Source organism: Cyrtonyx montezumae, unplaced genomic scaffold (assembly GCF_038088225.1).
Source record: "Cyrtonyx montezumae isolate F1298 unplaced genomic scaffold, pur_monq_1.0 scaffold_25, whole genome shotgun sequence".
Lineage (NCBI taxonomy): Eukaryota > Metazoa > Chordata > Aves > Galliformes > Odontophoridae > Cyrtonyx > Cyrtonyx montezumae.
In genome coordinates, this window is record NW_027071992.1 from 15188220 (window position 1) to 15212814 (window position 24595).

General features: G+C 51.4%; 3 protein-coding genes across 4 annotated transcripts in view; 1 reads left to right on the forward strand and 2 right to left on the reverse strand.

The window, feature by feature from the left end:
- The window catches only part of GALT (galactose-1-phosphate uridylyltransferase), a 427049-nt gene extending 403637 nt beyond the window's left edge, over positions 1–23412 (forward strand). Inside the window, exon 12 of the mRNA XM_065740035.1 lies at positions 23402–23412. The gene's annotated coding sequence lies outside the window, so the exon portion shown is untranslated. The remainder of the gene's footprint in view (positions 1–23401) is intronic.
- On the reverse strand, positions 13111–19453 carry LOC136050875 (C-C motif chemokine 19-like). Its single transcript, XM_065740042.1, has 5 exons — positions 19404–19453; positions 15598–15718; positions 15014–15137; positions 14622–14718; positions 13111–14098 (listed from the first exon to the last, which is right to left on the reverse strand). Exons 2-5 carry the CDS (start codon positions 15653–15655, stop codon positions 14078–14080), a joined length of 300 nt encoding a protein of 99 aa, XP_065596114.1. The 5' UTR covers positions 15656–15718; positions 19404–19453; the 3' UTR covers positions 13111–14077.
- Positions 19428–22046, reverse strand: LOC136050874 (C-C motif chemokine 21a-like). Of its 2 annotated transcripts, none has more exons than XM_065740041.1 (4): positions 21945–22046; positions 21151–21271; positions 20913–21066; positions 19428–20138 (listed from the first exon to the last, which is right to left on the reverse strand). In XM_065740041.1, the coding sequence occupies exons 1-3, from the start codon at positions 22009–22011 to the stop codon at positions 20928–20930; spliced, it is 327 nt and encodes a 108-aa protein (XP_065596113.1). In that variant the 5' UTR covers positions 22012–22046; the 3' UTR covers positions 19428–20138; positions 20913–20927. The 2 variants fall into 2 exon arrangements, with proteins under 2 accessions (XP_065596113.1, XP_065596112.1); XM_065740040.1 differs by lacking the exon at positions 19428–20138 and adding an exon at positions 20249–20722.
- Positions 23413–24595: the final 1183 nt, after the last annotated feature.

Here is a 24595-nt window from a genome sequence, read left to right on the forward strand (position 1 = left end):
GAGAGCAATCCCAGTGCCGGCACCTCCCTGTCCCTCTGCTGGGCCAGGGCACTTCCTTTGGGGCTGGGGCCCTTGGTGGCTCTGGCTCCAGCAAAGCTGGCAGGAGGTACTGCCAAACCCACCTCGCCCTGACGGGTCACAGGGTGGGTGGCTGCGTGCAGTGCCTGGCTGTCTCAGGTGGCAAAGATCCTGCAAAATATCTGGGCTGGCCCTCAGGCCCCAGCTCCTCTCCCCCATCTTTGCCAGGACCAGGGTGTACTTTGAGAGAGAAAGAGGCGGTTGTCAGCAAAGCTGCTCTAACTTCACTCTCCTGCTGCATTCTTCTCCTCTGGGGAAGAAGTAGAAGCAGCTCCAGGAAGATCTTAGAAAACACAGAGGCATATGCATGTTCTGGGGCATGGGAGAAATGAAGGAATACATACACAGAGTCAGCAGGAAGGGAAGAATGCGTGTATTGAGGGAAAGAGGCATATAGATGTGTAGTGTGATGTGGGGACTGCTGGACAGAGGGAGGAAGTGATGGGTGGGTGGATGGATGAGTAGATGAATGGATGGATGGATGGATGGATGGATGGATTTGTCAATGGATGCATGGATGGATGGATGGATGGATGGATGGATGCATGGATGAACAGTTTGAACACCCAAATGCTATCCTAAGCATCAAAGATGTTCATCGTGCAGGGACTGATTTATAAAAATGCCCTGGAGGCAAAGTGCATAAGATCCACAGTCAGCAAGGACAGTGTTTAGGGTCAGGTTGCACTGGTGACCTACATACCCAGTCCCTATGGAAGTAGCATCACAGCTGGCACAAGGAGACAGAGCCTGAAGCAGGTCCCAGAAATACAGCCCTTGTGCCAGGGAGAGAAGTGACATCTAAATCCCCTTTTATTTCATCCTGTCCATACAATGTAAGCAGGGCAGGGATCCCACCCCAGAGACACAATGAATCCAGACACAAATGCTTTAAAAACCCAGTGGTGGAAATTCAATCTGGCTATAGATTTCAACTCATCAGCCAGCAGGACACCTCTGCCTAGGATCTTGAAGAAGGGTCCAAGTTCCCAGCTCATGGGAGTGCACTGAAGTCACCCATGCTCACTTATCTTCATCTGCCCACTTAGTAGCTGCAAACTCCATGTCCTGAAAGAGAATGGGAGACATAACCTGAAGGCCACATTTGCTGGCACCCATATGTGGAGAGGGAAGAGGTCTGAGAACTCTCTTCTTGCTGCCCCATCATAGGCTTCTCCCTGCAGGAATGGGTAGCTTCCTTCTTTTCTTACTGGGGCAGCTCCACTCCCTTCCTCCAGGATGCTTTCTTGTCTTTCATGGTCTAGAAATGCCAAACACAGGGATGTAGAGGTTCTCAGAGGCTGAAGCCAGCAGCTTAGCTATTCATGATGTTATGTTCCCAGGAAGTGGCTGTTCCCTCCTCAAACCAGCAGCACCAGTTGGGATGACCTCACCAAGCCTCTCAAAGCACAGAAGGATGCCCAGACCTTACTTTCCCACTAGATGGCAAACACTGCCTGTAAAACAGCATTCAAGAAGTGACAGGACTGCTCCGGCAGAAGAGGGTGAGAAAATCCATCCTCAGGGCAAAACATTGAGGTTCGGTCTGGGACTGCCTGCTGTGGGGCTGTGCTGGTGGGACCCCGACATGAGGCAACCCACAATGGTCCTCCATGCCAGAGTCATCCTGCTTTTTTCCAATCCTTGGATTGTGCTTCATTCCCACTTTCTTGGTTATGCCCCAGTCTTAGGAGACCCAACCCTGGCTTGATGCCCCAGACATACAAAAGAGACATCTAATCAATCCTGCGGAACATCTTGAACTATAGGCAGCCACAGAGCTAAACCTGGAAGCTTAGTTAGATTTGGGAATTAATCACACTGTAGTTTGCTCACGACTGCTTGCAGGAGGGCAAGCCCCCAGCTCCATGTGCAAGCCATTATGCTAATCATAAATAAGGAAAGGATGAAGGCTGCGCGGATGGATGTGTGTGCTCATATAAGATCTTTTGCCAGCTCAGATGTGTTTCCAGACTTGTGTGTGTTTACTTGAATTCAGCCCCAGAGCATCTCATGGTCACTGCACTAACCTCACACAGAAGATTTCTGTGAGTTTTCTGCTGAGTCTGGCACTGCTGCAGTATTTCTTGCAGCACATTCAATTGCAGTGAACATTTAATGCAGGCATATCATGCCAATGAGACAATACTAGGAGATGAATGTGTCATGTCAGCTCCATGCAGAGGACAGGGTCTGGGGAAGGATGTTAATGAAGTAACAGCAGCAGCTGCATTTCCTCTATGAGGAGTTCAAAGCTCTGCTCCTGGCAGCACCAGGTCCATTTGCTGCTTCCAGTGTTTCCAGTGCAGAGTTGTTATATGACATTACTTATTCTCAGGTGAGAAGGGTCCTCTGGGCTTCCCGGGCACTTCCTTCGGGAAAGGTTAATGCCCCTTCCTCCTTGAGGATGGGAAGTCCCTCTTGGGAAAATGTAGAAAATGAAAGGATGAACATGGTTGGGGAATAGAAACTGAGGGAGCACTGTGTGGCTGAGAGCAGTTCCCCTCAACCAAACCCACTGCCCCACCACAGCCACCACCAGACCACAAGCAGAGCAAGCAGCCCTTCTGGCTGACACCATGGCTGGGCTTCTGGACAGTGCCTGTGACAAAGGGATGGTGCTGGGCTCTGTTCTGTCCCAGTGGCCAAATGCTTCCCAGTTCCTTTGTCCCCAAAATCAGCAGAGCAGCAGTTCAGCATGAATGTGGCTGTGTAACACTGCACATTGTGATATCCAGGAAGGTTTGACACAGGGTTTGGTTGCCCAACCTGAGTGCCTGCATCAGAGAACCTCCAGTGCTCCCCAGTCTAATACCTCTTTGCCCCTGGCTATTGGCTCCACCTTTGACCTGAAAACACTAAAGGATGTGCAATTCCCCTTGCCTGCAGATGTTATGGCCTTGCTGTGATGTGTGTCTGGCCTCAGCTTTCCAGCTCAGGTCCTACGTGTGGTTCTGGCCCCTTCCTGTAGGCTCAAGTTCTGGGATTTTTAATCTTGGTTGGTTTTCACCAAGCAAATGCTTCCTGCCTCTGCGTGGCACCTGATGGGTGGTTGGTTGCTATGGAGAGCATGCACCAGCCTTGCTCTTCCCCACATCTTGGGACCATGGATGCTGAAGCCTGTTTGGAACATGGTCTCAAGTGGTCCCAAATCAATGAGCAGGACAGGGGCTCTGGATCAGGATGAACAGATGTGTCCTCTCCTTCTAAATATATGAGACCATCCCCACCCCTATTCTACTGCTGATATCAGATTGTAGACTCACAGAGTGATTGAGGTTGGAAGGGACCTCTGGAAATCTCCAAGCACGGTGTCCTCCAGTGCAAAGCAGAAACACCAGAAGAGCTGCACCACACAGGCTAAGGAGCTGTGAGATTTCAATGGTTCACTTGTTCCTCTAGCATAAGCACTTGGGCTCTGTTCCAGGATTAAGTTCTGCAGTAGATAACTTTTTGTTCCTTTAACCACTTTCCTGCTAATGCAGAAATTCCTACGCTATGGTAAAGATGTGGTGGGTGACCCCCAGACCTGACTTCTCCCATACTCCTTCCTGCTCCTCAGGGCTGCCTGTAAGCCCACAAAGAGACATGAAGGCTGACCACGGTCAGGAGATGAACAGAAAGGTAACAGTGCCAGAAGGCTTGTGCTTTCATTTCCTCCTGCAGGCAGATGATTTGAAGAAAAGACCCTGAATGGATCTGCTGCTTTTGTCAGTGCACTGCCTGTGAAAGGAAATGAAAGTTCCCAGCACAGGCTCCAGCACAGCCCACCCTGACCATGACTGTGGTTCCCCAGAGCAGTAAGCTCTGTACCCTTCCCCAAAGTACAGCTGGGAGTCAGCTAGTATGGAAAAAGCCAAAAGCACAAAGAGACTTTAGGAGGCTGAAAGCAGTGCATGAAGGGTGTGCTGCCCAGTTTGCATTTAGGATCTAGGATTTCCTGCTGTTCAATCCCCCCTCCTCCTTCTTCATGCTACCCTCCTCCCAGTGCTCCTTGGTTGTCCCAGGAATAACGAGGAAGCTGCAGGATAGCATGCACTGCCACTTATGTGGCAGTGTCAGAGGAAAGACTCAGTGATAAAGTGCCTCTAGTCCATCAGCATCAAAGGATGAATCTCCATCAGCCCCTGCAGAGGTGAGGCTTGATCTCCATCAGCCCCTGCAGAGGTGAGGCTTGCCTCTCCCCGACCTTCACACTGCCAGCTTGCGTGATGTTCCCCATAAAATTGCTGCTGTGGTGGCATTTTGGTGTTCTCCAGAATAGAGGAGGAAGCTTCTTGCAAAATACAGGCACTGAATTAAAAGCCTGACTGGTGCAGTGCAAGAGGAGAGGGGTCAAGATGAGGGGGCAAGAGCTGCAAGTGTCCCTTTAAGGATATTGTATTGCTGTGAATAATAACACAAATACATGCAGGGCTGTGCAGTCTACAAGCCTGAGCAGATTGTAAAAAGGTTGATAAAGCACCGAGCTCTCCCTTGATCATTTAGATTTGCCTTCACCTTTTCCTTCCCCCTCGAGGACAGTTACTGGGCTGAGTTTGTGTATCTTGTACCCCATAAAGATATTAAGAATCCTTTAATCTACTGCTGCATAATCAGCAGTTTATTTTGCCATGGACGTAAGCAGTGCCAGTACAGCACATTTGCTGTGTGTGGCTCGCAGCTCCTGAACAACCTTTTCCATTAGCTGGGCAGTGCTTAGTGCTTGCACATGCTGCAGGGCAACCTTGTCCCATGCTGCTACAAACCTGGTGTTTTTTTCTGGCCTTACAGGGGCACAGTGGCATGGACGTGTGCAGGGTGAGGTGTGTTTTCAGTGTGTCATAAGGGACAAACTCAGGACATGGCACTCAACAATGTGGCTGGAGCCCTGAGACTGGGAGCCCCCAGAGGGTTGTGCTGCCCAGACAAGGCACTTCCATTTGCTTGGGGTGGGAAGAAGCCTGGATCCACTGCCCACACCTTCCAGCAGTTCCTGTGCTATTTGGAGTGCCCCACTCTCATCAGCTGGGCTCAGAGCCGCCAGAAGGAAGGACCTAGCTGCCTTTTACTTTCCCATCATGCTGACTGATGCCCTGAGTCCTCTCCCCTCTGTTTCCTGTAATGAAGGATCCACAAGCACATCCCCTCTCATCAGGGCGTAGGGCCAGCCTGGCTTATCAGTCACTGAAGAGCCAGCCAGGGACTTTCCACTCTTAGCTACTGTGCCCTGTTAGGAATACCAGCCTGGTACATTGTATTGTCTTTGGAGATTTCCCCAGCTCCCATGCCCTCTGCTGCCTTTGCTCTCTTGGCAGCTCTGCCTTCCAACTTCTCTCCCTCTGATGGCTTTTTTGCTGGCCTTGATTGTAGCCTGCCTGGAAATCTTCAGTCTCAAGGATTTCCCATAGGAAGGCTGAGAAGGAAGGTGCAGACCCCTCTGCCCTGTGGGAAGCCCCACAGACCCAGGCACCATGACCTCTTCCTTCGCAAGCAGCAGAGAAAAAGGCTCAGTTGGGAATTTCTGAGTTAGACTCTGTCCATTCTGTCCCTGTCAGTCCATGTAAGAGTGGCACAGAGCTGCTGGCTCTTCAGACGAGAGCTGGTACCTGCCCTCATACTCCTGGCTTTCAGAGCAGGCCCTTCGTAGCAGTTTCATATCTAAGCACTGCTGAATTACCTTTCCTTCCCCCCTTCATGCTCGGTCCAGCACTGAGAGCAGATTTGCTGGAAGAAAAACAATACTGAGCATACTGAAGCTGTTCAAGAACTGGCCCAGAAAGGGAAATGATTTGGCTGGTAGACCTAGAAACACTGTATTACTGCAACCAGCCATACCTTAAAAGAAGCAAGATCCAGAGCAGGAGAAATCTCTTCCCGGACGAAGATGAAGAGGCTCTGGGAGCAGGAGAGCAATGACCCCCATGAAGCCCAGTCAAAGCTCTTATAGAAAAGTCCTGTGGGGTCACATTTACAAGGGTCAAGGCCCTGCTGGAAGAAGTTGTTCTGTGCCTGCATTTGCCTGAATGAGGTATGGGAAAGACTGCAGCCTTCACGCTGATGAATCAAATGAGGCAGAGCCCCTCGGCACAGCTGGGAGCTTCTGCTCAGCACAGGCTTGCCCTGGCAGCCAGCAAAGCCATGATGGATTGCCCGGCATGTCCTGGCACAGTGTGGCCCCATAGCACTCACATGAGACAGCTGCAGCACAAGGAAGACAAATGAGATCCAGAGAAACCCAACCTGCTGTCTGCCCCCTTCATCTCTGTTTACATCTGCTTTCTCTTTCCAGGCCATGTATCTCCTTTGTTTAGGAGTCTGTGTCGCTCTTGACCCAATTCCAGATATTTTCTGCTCAAGCTTTTCCTCATTCTCCTACAGCACTGAGCATATAAACTTTGGGGCCTATTTTGGTTAAAATTCCCTTGGTTTAGATTCTTTGGAATCGTAGAATCATAGAAATCACAGAATGACTTAGTTTGGAGGGTACCTCAAAGCCCACCCAGCCCCAACCCCAGCCATGGGCTGGCTGCCCCAGGGCACCGTCCAAACCCCATGCTCCAGGGGTGGGGCATCACAGCTCTCTGGGCAGCAGTGCCAGCGCCTCAGCACCCTCTGAGTGAAGAATGTCATAGCCTCTATGACTGCACACAGCCCCCAGATATACAACACAAGCAGAGAAAACACACTTCACCTTCTGGGATACTGATGGATCAGAAAAATATGGAAAAGGAAGGAATTTGAAAGGCTGTCCAGGGTCATCCAGTCCATCCTGTGCAAAGCCACGGCCAGCACAATTCCAGAGGTTTTGACTGTAAAATCTGCAGCGTTTCCTTAGCTGACCCTTCTTGATAAGTGGAATTTCCCCCCAGCATCTGACCCCAAGGTTTCCTGTGATTTCTTGACCTACCAGAAGTGAACTCAGAAAACAGCTTCTTCACTTTCCTTTTGCAGCAGCCTTTTGTGCATTTGGAGACCATCTCATCCATTCCTGGAAGCAGGGTATACCCAGGCTCCTTTAGCCAGTGCTTGGAAGTCAGAGCATTCAGACTGCTCTCCAACCAAACTCACTGCCCGCCTCCACAGCCCTCCCAAGTGGGTGCCCACCTTCCCAGACCCATCTCCTGCTCTCCTTCAGAACCACCTCCCAACAAAATGATGTCCAATATTCTTGCTGAACATAGCTCGGATTGAAATGAAAATAGTGATCTTTATAGTAGAGAAGGGAACAGCCTGGCTGCATTCCTTGCAATCCAGAAGACCTGTATCCCTTCATCACAGAACCACACAATGGTTTGAGTTGAAAGGGACCTTAAAGACCATACAGTTCCAGGCCCCCTGCAGTGGGCCGGAACATTTTCTACTAGATCAGGTTGCCCAAAGCCCCATCCAACCTGGCCTTGAGCACCTCCAGAGACAGCTCGTTCACAAATCCTCTAGGCATCCTGTTTCAGAGCCTCACCATTCTCATAGAAAATAATTTCTTCCTAATACCTATCTTTCTAACATCTAATATCCTCTTAGTTTAAAGCCATTGCTCCTCGCCCTATCACTGCAGTCCCAGGTAAAGAGTCCCTTCCTATCTTTCCTGTAAGTGCCCATCAGGTACTGGAAGGCATCACTCTCACCTTGCTGGCCACACTCCTTTTGATGCAACCCGGGTTATGATTGACCTTCTGGGGTGCAAGCATTCATTGTCAGCTCATGATGTGTTTCTCTACAACCAACAGACCCAAGTCCTTCTCCTCAGTGCTGCGCTCTATCCATCCATCACCAAATCTGTACTGATCTGTGGGTTTACTCTAGCCCAAGTGCAGCACCTTGCACTTAGTTTTCATGAGGTTCTAGTGTTTCCATCTCTCAACATCCTTCCGTGTCCCTCTGGATGGCATTCTGTCCCTCAGCATGTTGCCTGCACTTCTCAGCACCCACAGACTGGTCTCAGACAGCAGCCACAGCACGGTTCCCATTTCTCCTCTACTGCTGCACCTGTTGCCAAGCTGGGCTGCTGGGCTGAGTACTTCATGGTATGAGACTGACTCATAAATGGTTCTTTGTAGGGATTTTTTGCTTTAGTCTGCACAAACACTGTTTTAAACACTGGTCTTCCAGCACACAAGCATGCCAGGAGATGTGAATTTTTGCAGCAAGCCACCTGCATTTGATTTGCTGTCAGCAGTGCTGGTTAGCAGTTTTGCTTGAAACCAAGCCAAGGTGGAGAGAGCTTCCCTCCTGCCATCCCCCATCATGCTGCAAATACCTCCTGCTCCTAGCCCTTTTTCAATGAAAAGAAGGCATAGTTCTCTAGCCAAGGTGTGAACGGCAGATCTACAGGACTTGCCCTGCCCATGCCAGACAAACCCAGCAAACAGCAGTGGCACAGCATGGGCTCAGCCCAGTGGACTTCAGCCTTGCCTCTCAACCAGGACAGGCAGTGAAACCCTATGGGCATCAGCACTGGGAATTCCCTGCAGGCAGTTGGCTCCAGATTCTGAAGCACTTCGCATCAGCTGAGAAATGAAACCAAGCACTATGAGTTCTCAATGAACCTATAATTGCAATGTATCTGAGGCACTTCTGCTTTTATTCTTTGTAAGATAGTGGCTGCTGTCTGTCATACTGATCAATGCCTTTCCAAAAGCCACAACATCTAAATGCAAGATGAGAAACTGGAGTTTGCGGAGCATGGCAAAGAAAACTCTTTGAGTTTTTCACCAAAGTTCACCTCAGAGGCTCAGAAGACACTTGAGAGTGCTGCTTATTTGGAGCAGCATCTTCCTAGAGACAGTGGAAAGTCATGGCTTGATAGTTTAAACAAAATTAAGGAACATGAATTATAAACACAGTTGTGTGCTTTCAGCGTGGGGACACTGTGCAGCTCAGCAGAGGAGGGTTTTTCCCAGCTGACACATCTGCATGAAGGAAAACTTTCTTTCTGTGGGAAAGCAGAGAAGAGTGAGATGTGTTTGGAGGAGGCGGCAGACAGGGGGTTGCGGATGGTGATTTTTCCAGTGGCACAACACAGCTGCCACATCCCTGTAGATAAGCACATCATGGCCAGCAGGTAGGCAGAGCTGGGGCAGAAGAGATGGAGGAACTGGGACAGAAGCTTCAGAATTTCCTCTTCTTGCCCACTCCCCAGCCCTTTCCTCATGGTGGTTCTTTGTGTCTTTTCCCAGGTGGATCTCAGGGAACTCTTGTCTGTTCCTCAATCCCCTTCCAGACCCATCCAAGCAATAGGTACCCACCTGGCCTCTAACTCCTGCAGCCCCCGAGGCATTATGTCATACAGATATGCCTCTGTGTTGCACAGCACTTGAGAGAAAGAGAAGGAAGTTGTCCCCAGCCTCCTGGCCAGGAAGGCACAACAGTCACAGCCTTTCCTACAAGCATGGTTAAGCAGGAAAATGTGAAGGAGAGATGGAGAGTGCCACATAAAATGGAACTAAGCCCCTCACTGATGTATACTGCGTTGCTGGGAGAGGTTGCTCATATGGAAGGTACTTTTCAGAGGCTTCTGGCAGCAGGACAGATGTACTATTGGCTTGTCCTCCTGGGCTTTCTCTTTCATCTCCAGGTTTTACTGCTACCATGCATAAAGAGAAGATGGGTGCACCTGTGGGGAGAGAGGATGGCTTCCCCTCCCTTTCCAAAGAGTGTTCTGGGAGTGGGTAAGGGTGCACTTGGCTGGTGGCTGAGCCTATTCTGCACATAAAAGCATGGAGCTGAGCTTGGTATGGGGACAAAGTTCCCCAGTTAGACAGCCACTGGTCTTCATTTGACTGCAAGATCCTGAACCAGGAAGAGCAGCCTGGTTGGTCCTCTGCTCCAGCCCTGCTCAGAGCCAAGAAATTAGACCATCGAGTTTCCAGAGCACAAGGCAAGGAACAAAGCCATCAGGTGCATAGGACAAGAGGGCACATCCAAGCAAATCCACTGATGGGTGCTGCCAGTGCTTTGCTGCTGTTCCTGTTCTCCAGTGGATGTTCTCCCTCTGCTTTAACCTGCTCTCCCCAAGCATGACCAGCTGTGAAGGTCAAGGGATCATTATTCAGGCACCTTAAAACTCCAACATCCCTTCTGTTATCATTGGATTCACCCAGTATTTTCTAGCCTCAGGAAATACCTGTGAGGCAGAGAATCCCAAATCCTACTCACAGGAGTAAAAACTTGGATCTTTGGTCAGAATGGATTTGCCCAGGGTTGTTGGAAACCCATCTCCCTCCTTTGCTTTGGGTTGGGTTTTTTGTCATTTTTGTTTGGAAGGATCTGGCTGAATATTCAGGCACCAAATGTCAGAACAAAACTGAAAATCTGATGGAGGAACAAAACTAAAAGTGCTGGACTGGGGGTTGGCTCTCTGTGGGGCTAAGAAGGCAGTGGGAAGCCCAGGTTCAGCATTTGGGGAAAGGTGAGTGGGATTCATTCAGCCAGTCCCTATCTTGGGCATTGAGAGCTGGATCTGCTCACAGATACGAATTTTTGTATTTATTGATGGTGTAGGCTGGCTCATGCCACTAAAACAGCCCAGCTGCAGGGTAAGGTTTCAGGCATAGCACCCATGGGATGATCAGTTCTGCTCAGAGCCCCACACCTTGGCCAGAGTTGCTGTCATCTTCCTGTGAGACAAAGCCTAGCAGAATGTGTCCAGACAAGCAGAAACAGAAATGATGCAATGGGATTAAATGAACAACCAAAGGGAGCCTGAGACAGAGAGATGCCAAATCCGGATCCTCTCCATCATCCCCACATGGGGCTGATGAGGCAAGAGGTAACAGTGCAATGGGAAGAGACCAGCAGGGCAAAAGCCCTGTCTGGATTCCTGCTCTGCCCATCTGACCATGAGTTTCCTCTCCCCAAGACAAACTAGATAAGTCTCTGAGCATCTGTCAGCTGGGTCTAGTGCTGGTGCCAGGGGAGCTGTCCCCATGGAGAATAGCCCCCTTACCACAGCACCAAGTGGAGGATACAACCAGCACAGAGGGGAACTGGTCCTTGCACTTGGACACTAAGGCCAAAGCAGACTGTGCCTGCTGTCCCTTTACCTGGGAGGCATCTGATGCAGCTTCTACCAAGCCTGGAAGAAGGAGAAGAGCTCTTATGATCCCAGCATTGAGATCTGGATCCAGAGGACAGTGCAGAGCATGGTTTGCTTGCATGAGTATAACCTTGCTTTTCTTTCCTGGTCTTGAGAAAAGCAACCAGAAAAAGGACTGTTTTGTCAGCTCCCTTGGAAAGTTTTCTATTTATAAGGCTTGTGAGTCCATAACATGAGGAAAATTATTGTCAGGCATTGATAAAGCACCCTGGGTGATTCAATTGACACTCCACAGTACTTCAAATCAAAGCATTCTGTGCAATAAAACCCTGGACCTACTGAGGGCATGTCTGCATCCCACAGTGACAGGCCCCAATCCTCCACTCTGTGGATGCAGAAAGGCTAGGCAAAGAGCAGGAGGACACATCAGGAGAGAAAGAGACAAACAAGAGGACTTGGAGCTCTTTTACTGAAATTGTTTCTTGGCTGCAACCCAACATTTTGCTGCTTTCTCCAAGGACTTTGACCTCTGAAAAGTCACTGACTTTTTGTTTTAATATATATCAAAAAAACTTGCTGTGCTGTTGTTTCTTTTCAAGTGCAGAGTCCTGCTGGCTTTGAGAGATTCCCAAGGGATAAGCTGAGGAGCATAGAAAGCTACAGGGTTATCCCCATCAGGACCACGCATGCTGCCCAGGAAAGCATCTCCTCTATTTCCCTCTACATCCTCAAAAGCTGGGAACCAGGGCACTGTGCTCCTTGACTCCTTGCCTCCAGACAAGTATACATTTGGTACATCTCAGGCTGAGCCCATCAGCTGCTGCAGCTCAGTTTGGGCATGGATCCATGCTGAGCATCCTCCTCCTCCCCACCGCGGCCCCTCACAAGTCACGGAGTGAGCAGCACTGTGGCTCTGCCAAATCAAGCACCAATTACACTCCCTTCCCACTCATGTTGTTTGTCTTGGCCTCTTTTCTCATACCTGTCTTCCTCCTCCTCCTCCTCAGGATTATATTGCTGGATCTGTCACTGTGCTTAATGAGCTGGGACAGAGCAGGGAAAATGGCTCTGGGAAAGTTACGGTGAGAGACAGCCAAGCCTGGGGCACTGCAAGTGCACATGGAGCACAGGACTCTGGTGGAGGAAAAACACTTGGGAAAGAAAGCCTAGCCTTCAGCTAAGGGAGAAGCTGAACAGGAGGGTAAAAGGGCTTGGTGGCAACATCCACCAGCTGTCTAGGCATACCCATGCTGCCCCTACAGATGCCATCCTGGGACAACAGGGTGGCCACATCCCCCCTGCCCTATAAAAGAGTCTCTTGGTCTCCCAGGTGTTCCTAGGCTATCCTGACCTGTGTTTAGATCAAATAACAGTCACCTGCAAGAGCATGGTGTTTGACTGTTGGTCTTGCCACACATAGCATTTGCATGTATGTCTCATGCTTCAGCAGATGGTTGCAGGTTTGTTTCGATGTGTGGCTTGGCTGAAAGGGCAGATCCCAAGGAGACATGAGATCATTTTAGGGCAACAAACCTTAAAGCAGACTGACTTGGTTTTACAGACTTGATTGTACACAGCTCTGGTGCACAAACCTGATAACAAAGCGGCCCAGGACTCCTAGCTCATTGGTGATGAAGGGCAGAAGCTGGTGTTTTGCCCTCCATGCCTCTCCTGTGGATGCACATAAGGGCAGAACACTAGGATTTTTGCAGTGCTACATTTCCCCAAAAGCTCTTCTTCTTGTTGTGCAGTACAGTTGCTCACTGGCACAGAGAAGCAGGGCAGTCTGAGCATGCTGTACCTCAGTTTCCTTCCACCACAGGGGCAAAGCTCCCATTCCCAGCAGCTGTACTGGTGGCACTGAAGTGGCTTGGCCTGGGAGGTGCTATGCTCCCTCCCATCCTTCACCCTCTGAAATCATCCCTCACCCCTGAAAGCCTTTTTAATCACCGTACACTCCACACACCCCTATACTCCGCACTGTTCTTTGGACACCAACACAGGGCAAGCCAACAACCCGTGAGCTTTTCATTTTATTTAACAAAATCACAGCCTTTTTTTTTTTTTTCTTTACAGAAGAAAGAAAGGAAGGAAGCAACTAATGCCTGTAACTATTGCACTGAATAGATCTAGCAGCAAATACCTGAGCATGGCGTGAGCACTGCTCCAGCATCATTGCCAAGAGCAGTCTTTAATCATGGTGGCAGGATCAGGGACTGAGAAGGATGGCAATATCCCTGAGTGATACCCATCACCACTTGCATCCTGCAGGCAAGGCCCTAGCCAAGCAGACACCGGTTGTGCCACAGCACCCAGCAGTGCCAGGATGGGACACACCCCAGTGCACCTTTGTCTGGCTGTCCCAGATGCTGGCCCTGGCTCCATTCCACCTGGTTGGGAAAGTGCACCAGGAGGGGAAAGCTCCAATAAGTCAGGGCTCAAAAGAGGAACTGTGTCATCTGTTCCCTGAGGACAACATGGAATCAGTGTGGTGGCAAGGAACATCCCCATCTCTCCCATTCATCCCTGTACAGTCTTTACTGGGCAGCCCTTCCCAGGGATAAAGAAGGGCTCAGGCTTGAGGCTGATGATGGAAACCCAAGGGAACAGATGGAGATGAAATCACAGGAAGGCTGAGATCTCGATAAACTCATCTGCAGATCAGTCCATCAAATAGACTTCTTGGCCTCAATGGTGGCAGAGGTGATGCTGAGAACCCTTGAGGCCAAGACTCCTGTCAAGCAGCCCCTGGCTCAGCTGGATGCAGGTTTCTCAGTCACAACAGCGGCAGAAGGGAGAAGAGAGAATAGAAGAGCTGTGCCCAGCACTGTGCACTGACATAAGTTCCAGGGAGGGTTGGTCCTGTGCACCACAGCAGGATTAAGAAGCAGGGTTGGCTTCATGGCTTCACAGTCTTCAGATCCACAGCTGGGAGCTAGCCCTGCTTCAGGTGCTGGGGCTGGGCAAAGGCTTCTGTAGAGTCTAATTGCCTTGATTTTGGACCTGGAGAAGAAAAAAATCCAGCTGGGATGAGTGTGGTTCTGAGGCAGGAGGCTTCCCTGTGCCCCTTTGCTGCAGATAAAATGGTTACCAGGACTATGGGCAGAGACACATGTGGTCATAGAACAGGATCATAGAATAATTTGAGTTGGAAGAAAGCTTTCATGCTCACCTGGCCCAACTCCCCTGCAGTGAGCAGGGACACCCACAGCTCCATCGGTTGCTCAGAGCCTAAAGTCTGACCTTGACTATCTCTAGGGACAGAGCATCCATTACCTCTCCAGGCAAGAAGAGGGCTTGCAAAGCAACCATAGATCTCATCATAAACCCTCCCCATGGAGGTGCACATTGCCAGCTCCAAGCCAGCAGGGCAAAAGCAGGGGTCTCTGCTTTGTTCCCAGTGCCATTTGCTGTGGCATCCATCAGTCCTGCTAGGACTGGGACAACCTGCCTAATGGCAGATCCAACCCATCCCCAGACTGTCCCCATTCCCCAGCACATGCAGTGAGCAGGGCCCAGCTCCCACCTTCCTGGCAGAGCTGGTGTCCAGCTTCTCTCGGAGGCGCAGCACCCACGGGGCTTGGGGTGGGGCACAGAGCCGCTTGCCCCTTGCTGTGATGAACCTGCCAGGTCCACAGGGGGAAAGAAACATATGTTTTGAAGGTGTTCCTGCTCAGCTCGAGTTCTCACCCATTGCCTCCATCACTGCCCTCCTCCACTTTGATAATTTTCCTCCACATTTTTCCCTGATTCTCACATCTCAGCAGGTTGGTCCTGCTCTGTCTGAGCCTCTACACATCCTCCCCTTCTCTTTGGCATCCTTTCCTATTCCCCAAACCCAGCTCATCCCACCCTGCTGTGCCTCCCTCCCTGCCTGTGGGCTCCATCCCTCACCCATCAAGGGACTGTGGCTCTTACACGGTGGCAGGGATGTCGCAGCCATCCTGCACCAGCTGCATCCGGTAGTCCTGCACTATCCGTCGCGGGATGGGCTGCTCACTCGTCCTCAGGCAGCAGTCGAGGACGTTGTTGCCAGCGTACACTGGAGGAGAAACAGCATGTGTGTTCTTGACGTCGCTCCCGGGGCCATAGAATGAGCAGGATGATGAGCACTTGGTAGGAGCAAACCCTCCTGTATGCCTGGAGCCCTCCCATGTCCCCAGCCCAGTGTCTCTAGTGCCAGGAATGCTCCCCTGTTGTGCTAGGGACCGTGTAGGCAAGGGGGAAAGGAAACACGCAGATCGAGCGTGCACAGGCTGAGCTAGGGCACTGGGGGGCGGGAATGCTCCACAACCTGTTCCAGAGCAGATTTCCGTGCAGGATCCTTTGTGGACTTTGGGCAGGACAGTCTCTCTGGGGCAGGTTACAAACAGAGCACTCAAGAGGGGTGCTGCAAAGCCCCAGCAGTGAATCCCTATATTACCTCTGCAAATGCAAAAGCAGACAAGAAGCTGGCTCCCAGCCCTTCCGCAAGAAAAGCAACCGTAAACGTTCCTTCTTACCTTGCAGGATACATCCCAGCACCAGGAGCCTGAGGCAGAGAAGATGCAGCTGCTGCATTGTGTCACTGAGTCAGGCAGAGGAGGGGCTGCAGTCTGCGGTGCTCCAGAGAGGAGAGGTGAGCTCTGCACAGCTTGCTGCACTCTGCTGCTAGTGCTCCCCACTGCCTATTTATCTGTCCAGCCTGTGGCTTTCACTTTCTTTTGGTGAAGACAGGGGTGGGAAATCACAGCAGGCAGCATTTTGATCTTTGTGCACTTCCCAAACATCCTGTCAGCTTTCCCCGCAGCCAGCTGCTCAGCCTCCCCCCAGCCAAGTGCCCTTCAGGGCATGGAGGCTGCGGTCAGGATCCTCACCCTTGACCCTTGGGAAAACACTTTTGGGATCTCATCCTGTGCATTTCCCACTCTCTCCTCCAAGACTCCTCTGGGACATCCCCACTGGATGGGGCTCATTACCCAGAGATGAGTGTATATTGGAGTTGTCCCCGCTCCCCCTAAAGTTTCCAACCTGTTTGTAGGAGCCTGGCTGCCCCTCCACCTCCGTGTGCTCCCCATTGCCAGCACATCAGGCACATTCAGAACTGCCTGAGCTTGAAATCCCTGAGCAGTGCCGGTGGATGGAGCCTGGCAGAGCTCACATACCCAAAGACAGCATGGTTTCCAGGTGTCCCAGCAAATGGACTCATGGCCAAAGAGAGCAGAGTATCTTTCTGCAAATGCATTTTCTCAGCACATGAGCAGAAATCCCCCAGGTAGGCTTGGCTGCCAGCACTCACTGCTCATGCAGGCATCACCTAGAGCAAAGAGCACATTCCTGCTGCAAACCTTCAGAGCGGAGCAGAGACAGAGGCTGTCCTTCCTCAAGGTCACCATTGGGACCGTACCACCACCACCCTCAGACTGCTGCAGGCCTGGTCTTTGGCATGGGGGATGCAGCCCGTGGAAGGGACAGTGGAAAAAATCTCACCCCTGCCCCATGGGCATTTGGGGAGGTATAGAGCCAGGATCCTCTTGGAGGGGATAGGTGATAGGCGGAGAAGCACCAGCTACACTCAGAGAAATGCTCATTGATATTAGGAAAAATATTTCCCCGTAAGGATAGTCAAATCTTGGACTACTGCTTCTCCCAGCAGTAGGAGATGATGAACTGCCCCTTCTGTAGTCCAAGATAAGAATTAAGAGGAAGCTCCAGCCGCACCACCTGCCAGAGTGCCTCATCCCTGAGTGGGTGCTGGTGCCACCTTGTGCACAGAGTGGTGTTCTCCATCAGGAGAGCCCTGCCTTCAGCTGCACCCATGCCCGGCATGTCAGCCCTGTGCCAAAGGGGATAGGAGGAAGCTGGCAGGCAGAAGGAGCAGTGCAAACAGGATGTGCAAGCATAGCTGCAGTCAGACCCTTCCACTTTCAGCACTCTCCAACCTTATTAAGTGCAAAGAAGTCTTGGTGGGTGGAAGAGGAATTTAGGTGGCAGAGGATTAGCATCATTCATTGGTCCCTTGTGGTTGCAGGCTGGTGCTGGGACCGGATTCCCACTCATTCTCCCTTGATGCTGGCGAAGAGATTCTGTGGCAAGGAGGCTGGTGCAGGATCAGAGAGGAGTGCTGGCAGTCCCGTCCTGTGGGATCCCCCCTCCAGGCACTTCTGGGACCTCGCCTTCATGGCAAAGGACAGGCCATGAGCAGAAGGGAGTATGTGAGCATTGGGACTGCATGCTGTGGGGGGTTAACTCCTGCAACACCCCCAGCAGCCTTCAGCCCCTGAGGGATACACAGGCTCTGCCTTCCTGTGTAGGACACAGAACTTTCCCAGTGCCAAGTGGGTGAAAGCACGGCTGCTGAAGTCACTTCTGCTCCCCAGGAGGGCCATGAGAGGGTGAGGAAAGGGGCTTTCCACATTGGGAAAAGGGGATGTGACGGGCTTCCCCCTCTGCTGGGGTCAGTGAGATTTCTAAGAAGAATGTGGTCAACCACAAAGCACATCCAAGCGACCATCCCACCCCCACCCTTACACACACACTCTGGTGTGATCTGGGAGAGGAGAAGATGTCATGTGCACTGAGCCACCCGAGCATCATCCAGCATCAGATTCCACAGGCAGCTCAAGCATCCCTGAGCACTCAGTGGTGCAGAAGAATTTCTTAATGAAAGTGGGAACAATGTGAGAGGAGAAGGGCTCCCCATAGGAAATCCAACCCATCATCATACATAATCACATCCATCCCTGGACTCTGTTCAGGAGGCACCAGCCACACTGCTGTCCTCCCTGAGCCTCTCACCAGGATGCTATGCAGTGCTCTGCTCCACATCTCCAAGCCAAGGAGCTAGGAAGGACAAAGGGGGAATTCCTTCAAGTTCCAGACACAGCCAGTCCCCATGGCCTGGCTGCTTTCACCCAATTGAGAAATATGAGACAGAATCACAGCTGCTTTGATTTCCATGCCTCTACTACAGCCTCCCAGCATGGGAGGCTCCCACATGTCCATGCTGAAGCAGGAGGACAGAGCCCAGGAGGGTGTTGTGGCTGGAAACACTGTATCAATGACCATATCTCTCATTTGATAACCCGTAGTCCTCCCCTAGTTCCACCATAGAGAGAAACAAGGTCCAGAGATAACCACTCTCCTGCAGAGTATATCTGCACACCACATTTTTGGAGATCACCACCCTTGCAGCACTCATACAGCCCTGTAAGCACCAACCTGCAGAGCTGCAGTGTGCATGCTCCCATGTGTTGTCACATGTGCTGCATGAAGGGACTGACCCTTGTACATGTGTCCCCAGGTGAGCATCACTGGAGCTCGGCCCAGCATCCCGGCCCAGCATCCCAGCCCAGCATGCTGTGCTGCCAAGAGCCCCATTTGTACTGGGTAATTGCTGAGCAGATCATTTTGGCCCACATTCAGGACTTCCTTTTTTTGGCTGCAGGTTGTAGTTTCTCTCTTGCTTGGCTGCTTTCTGCTTGTCACCTAATCCTGTCTGCTCAAGGGTGGCCCAGCTCCCTGAGATGATCCCAGCCCAGCACTGTTCCTCCAGCCTCTTGCTCCAGGAGCATCCTTGGAGTGCTCCCCAGTGACATCGCACATCGCACCCTGCCATGAGTGACAGCAGTGTTTTGGCCAGTTCCCAGCTGAGGCTTCTGCTACATTTTTCACCTTGTTTTCCTCTGTAGCAGTGCTTTGCAGTCAGGATGGCATGCAAATACCCATGTGCATGCAAATATGTGGCACATGCAGGCTGCGTTTGTGCTCATGCATGCCTTGCTGTCTGAGTATTTGTGCCCAACTACAGCTTTGACTCAAGCTCTTCTTTTAGGGTAAACCACTACAGAACACCTACAGGGACATGGTTTTATCCTGTCTTAGCCCGACACCCATCTCACACTGGAAGGGAACAAAGCCATGCTCACATTTGTCACCACAGAAAAGACGAGCTACACCTCATGTGCTGGCCCACTCCAACCATTTCCTCCCACTTTGCCCTCTGTGGTTGCAGACATACTTGGCTAGCCATCCTCCCGAGGGTGTTTTGCAATCATTTTACAGTTTGGTGATGTTGCAGCCAGCACAAGAGCCAGCAGAAAACCATCCCCACTGTGCTCCTGCAGCAGCCCCACGTTAGCCCCGGCCGGATGCCTGTGTGCACTCCCATATGTCCAGAACAGATCACAGCCCCATTAATAACTCCTTTAATGCCCCAGAGAGCTCAGGAGCACTGCTCTGATTCAAAATCATGGCTGTGGGGGTAACGTTTGGTGCTGCCCTTCCATCCTAACCGGTCTTCCCCACCCTTTCCACTCTCCCCAGAGACATCACAAGAGCCAGAAGGACTGAGTTTGTGTTTGAAGGATATGTTTTATTACTTTGCATCCTGCCTGGAGCCCGGAGAGCCGCCCTGTGGCACAGGGCTGGCTCAGTGCCCAGGGTCAGTATCCGGTTCTTCACAGTTTCTTTACAGTCTTAAAAGAATACACCTCGACGCCCGTGGGATAAAGCAGTCAGCCATATAAATGTACTCAATAGAAGCACTTGGCTACAAGTGTTCCCCAGCCAGCACGCTTCCTACGCTGATATTGTTAAGCCCCACAAATCCTATTACTGCAATCAACTAGCTTAATAGACCTTTACAGACTGAAGTCCACGTCTGAAGGCCGTGAGCAAACAGCACTGTAGCTTTTGCAGAGCCCTTCCATCTTTCCTCAGCACAGTGAGGGGGTGCAGACAGGGGATCTGCTCATCTACCTCCTTGCAGTCTCACCTTTCTGTGTGCCTGGGGTTTGATAGAGCTGCTCACTACTGTATCTGCAGTGAATTCTGCAGATTCTTCTATTCCCACACCTGCATAGCCTCCCATGCACTACTTCCACCATGCACACGTTTCATTTTGGAGAAGAAAGCCTAAGAGCGTTTCTTTTATGTTTCCTGAAAGCGGAGCACTTTGCTTAATAATGTCTGAATCTCTGAATACAGCAAAAACAAACGAGGACAAAGCGGTAAAACTGCACTAAAATTAAGAGTTTGCTCTGACTTCATTGCAATTTTAAACCTAAAAAAGTAGGATTAAAAAAAATCGAAGCATATTTGGAAAAAAAATCTATCTTTCTACAAGTGATACTGCAACAGCGTGATGTAAAAGCCAAATGTAAGCCCCTGCTCTCAGCCTCCATGGGTGTTTGTGGGAGGTAGTGACCTGCCTGGATCCTACGGCTCACAAGCTGGAAAGGAGCAAGTGGGCTAGAGGAGAATGAACTGCAGCCATCATTTATTTGATATAAAAATAAGAGCCACCTTTCAGGAAAGCCAGTCTGCAGCATTAAGGGTACTCTGTAAAGCTGCAAGCAGAGCCATGCAGTCGCAACCAAGTAAAGCAGAGTCTTCAATATAAATATAAATGTATAATATCCCCAAACAAAGCTGCCATCCCACCAGGTGCCCTGCAGGAACCCCCCCACCATGGCAAAGGCGCTCACTGCTGGGAGCTCAGCTCTCTGCTGGGGTGAGGGGGTGCCAGCAGTGGGGTGGGGGCTGTGGGGCAGAGCATGGCCCCCCCAGCCACCCTCTCTTGCCCCAGAGCTGGCAGGTGAGTGTGCTGCGGGTGTCCATTGCTGTTCAGTGGGGAAAGTGTTCAACCTGGGGGAGAGGAGGGCAAGGAGACAGTGAGATTCCAGCACACCCCAACCTGCCGCTGTGTGACAGTGTCCCCAAGCATTTCTCCCCACCGGCTTCATCCCCAGCAGCTGGCTGCAATGGGGATGGACTTGGGCAGCATCCTCACCACCCCTTCCCCACCTTGTGTCCTCCCTTGCTGCCTCTCTCCTACCTGTCCAGCCTTGGCTTAGACCTGCTTCCTCTTCTGCCTCTTCGTTTTGTGCAGGGAATGGTTTCTTCTTTTGTTCTCCAGGCTCCTGATCAGCTTCTGGACAGAGGGGTCAGAAGGAGAGGAGCAGATTTTCACATTCTTCTTGGTGGTGAACCTGGGAGTATGGGGAAAGGGGTTTGCTGTGAAATTGAGGGGAGCAGACAGAGAGGGAGGGCTCAGACTACAATGGAATACTTACACAACAGCACGCAGCACACATCCCGACTCGGGGCCCTGGATGCTGTAGGTCTTCACCAACTTGATGGGGATGGTTTTCTGGCTGGTCTTCAGGCAGCAGTCTGAGGCCGGGTTGTCCACACCTGCAGGGCAGATGGGGCACATGGGACTTTGTTATCCCATTAAGCCAAGGCACCTTCCCACCCCGGAGGAGCACAGTGTGAAGGGATGGCTTGATTGTTTCACACTGACAAGCAACTCAGTTCCACCACGTCACTCCTTAAAAGAACAGGGGGAGAAAATAGGATGAAAAAAGGCTCATGGGTTAAGAACAGCATGGTCACTTACCTATTACAGTCATGGACAAGACATCTCAATGTAAGAGAGATTAGTCCAATTTATCGCCTATTCCTAACAGATTAGAGCAGGGAAAACTAAAAACAAACCAAAACCACCTTCCTTCTGTCCAACCTCTTCTACCTCTTCCACTGAGCAGTGCAGGGGAATAATGTTGAGGCATCAAAATAAGGGTGGGAGCTCTGCACCCCAGTGCCCTGCTGCAGGGATATGTCACTCAAATGTCACCCCTTCACTGCTGCTACTGGGGGAAACTGAGGCAGGGATGGGATCTTTGCAAGGGGACCTCATTTTCCTGCTGTGCCCTGAAGCTTAAGGTGCTGCCACTCCCACTCTGACACCCAAACACCCCACCCGCACTGCCACCACCAGCCTGTGCTCTCAGAGACCCTGCACTCTGTGCACAGCCCTAACCCTAATCCTGACTGCTGCCCCACACCAACCCACCACAGCCCTCACCTTCAGCCTGGTGGAGCAGGAGAGCAGCCACCAGCAGGAGCAGCGGCAGCAGGACACGCAGGGCCATGGTGGGTGCTGAGCCTCGCGATGCTGAGTAGCAGGACACACAGTGCTGTCCTGAGCCTGGGCTGCTCCAATTTATCCGCTGTCTCTTTGCTTTCGTTTTCAGTCCCCCTGGCAGTCAGCCCACCAGAGGCTGCGTGATGAAGGAGACGGAGGGTGGAGGTTTCCTGTAAGCAGCGACCCCCCCTTTACAGACCCGTTCTGTCTTGTCCCTGGCTGCCCAGCACATTGCAGCACAGCACAGGGTGCCACGTGGGGGGCACACCGGAGACACAGCCCCTAGCACGTCCAGGTGATTTCTGGGCTCCTGTTTCCTACCCTATCCCACAACCTGTCTCTGCCTGCTCCCAGCTGCTGCTGCTTGCCTGCTGGCTTCCTAGGCAACGACCCTGGCTGGTGGCCAAGTCATCAGGGAAACCAAGGAGTGAATCTTTTCTGCTTCCCCAACCTGTACTTTGCTCCCAAGCCGAGCCATTCCCCTGATGTATGTGAGAAGGAGTTGAACATGACCCCACATTTGAACTCTCTCACCTGGTGCTACTATGAAGCCCTCCAAAAACTTTCAAGTGCATCTCTAATATTGGGATCTGCTCAGTTCAAGCTGCAGATGGGACTGGGGGTGCTAGCACAGCTTGCTCCCCCTCTGAATATGTGAAAATCCAGAGTGTCTGCACCTTTTTTGTGTCACTACACTGTGGGAGCCTGGGGCTGAGCAGGGAAGATGAGGCAAATGGCTGGTGAGATCTTTCTGAGGCCCAGTGCACTGTCTGTCAGGTAGGAGAGGGTGAGCTCAGTAGCAGGACATGCTGGGCACATCTGGCAAGAAGTGATTCTGAGGGAGCTCAGCTGCAGCAGTGAAACCCACGGAGAGGGCTCAATCACCATGCCACAGACTGGAAGAGACTGAGGATGAAGATTTCATGACCAAGGATGAAGATTTCACGACTAAGGGTGAAGATTTCACAACAGTCTGGGCAACCTGTTCCAACACTCAAAATGTTCTCATGTTGAAAACATTTTCCCCTGTGTTTAATCGGAATTTCCCTGGGTGCATCCTGTACTGCTGCTTCTCACCCAGCCCCAAGGTCACTCTGAGACGAGTTGGGTCCCACCATCTCTTCAGCCCCTTGAGCAGCCCCCACCAGCAAGGAGTTGCTTTATCACCCCTTCTCCTCTCCATCACAGACCCTCCTCACCCAGCCCAGCCTCCAACCCCTCTGCTGACCATGTTGATCATGTTCCCAGAGCCCTCATGGGGTTCTTCAGTTGTAATGGGTGTCTGAGCTCCTTCCTTAGTCCTGCTGCCTGAGTCCCAGTGTGCTGCTGGTGAAGCCCCAGGAGTTTTCAACAGTTCCTGATAAAGATCCTCATTACCAGTTATTGATGGCAATGAGTAACCTGGGGGAAGAACGAAGTCCCAGCAGAGAGCAGAGCACTGATAAGATGCCTGAGCTCTCTACATGGAGGGCAATGGTCCATAGGCAGCAGCAGATTGCCTGTGGGTGCATCTCCACAGGGTGCCTGGCAGTGTGGATCCCCATATGCCATCAGGTGTCACTCCAACCCCAAAGCATTGGTGCCATCACTGAGCACCAGGGGAAACGCCTTGGCCTTGCACATCTGGAACAGTCAGAGCACCCCCTGTCCAACCACAGATCCACATGCTGAAGATGCAAAACCACTCTCTCTTACCTCCCTCCCCTGACATCTATCATGATTAGGCTTGTCCTGGTGCCCACACCAAGGTGAGTGATGTGGAGGGAGGGGAGAGATGCCCCTGCCTGCCTCTAGAATAAGTCAGTTACCCCAGCAGAGCTCTGAGAAACTGCACAGAGCCCCACTGCATTCCTTGCCTGGTCCCAAGTCTGGCTGCTCCTGGAAAGTCCCTTGCTTTCTTGTCTTCAACCACTGTAGTAGCATCCTCTGGCTAGCCTCAAACACAGTTTGAGCTAACAAGCAATTTCAGGACATGTGTTCCCTTTGCAGGCACCACTTAACAGCAATTGTCTGGTCACTGAAATTCACATCCCAAAGAAAGCAGCTGTCTGAGTAGACCTTCATTCCATACCTCCCAAGAAAGTCGTTTTGGAGTGGCACAAGCTCAGGGCAGCATGCTCTGGCTGTGGGTACAAGCTAGGCAATGTGCAGATCCCCATGTAACCTGGGCAGGGGATTTGTGCCCACTTCCACTCCTACCTCCCTTTCCAAAAGCCTCCAGTTCACCTTACGTGCCCTGCTCTGTCTCCTATATCCCATGACCAGAGTGAAAGCAAGGTGTTCCTGACAGTGAGATAGGGATGAGTATTCCTGTCTGCAGATCTAAATTTTGGGATACAGAGCAAAGGCTTTTTAGAGCTTTCCAACACCAGCAGCCTCCAGGAGCAGTACTGCCTGTCTCTGGCCAGGCACAATTTCTTGCACATACCCCATAAACCAATTGCTCACCAATTCGGGCTCCAGCACCTACCAGAGCTAAGGAACAGGGGTGGAGATAGGTACTGGGAGGAGAATACAACCACGCAGGGTGCCTTTCTGCAGTGCTGGAAAGCTGCCTGTAATGCTGCAGTCCCACTGGTTTGAGCAGCTCC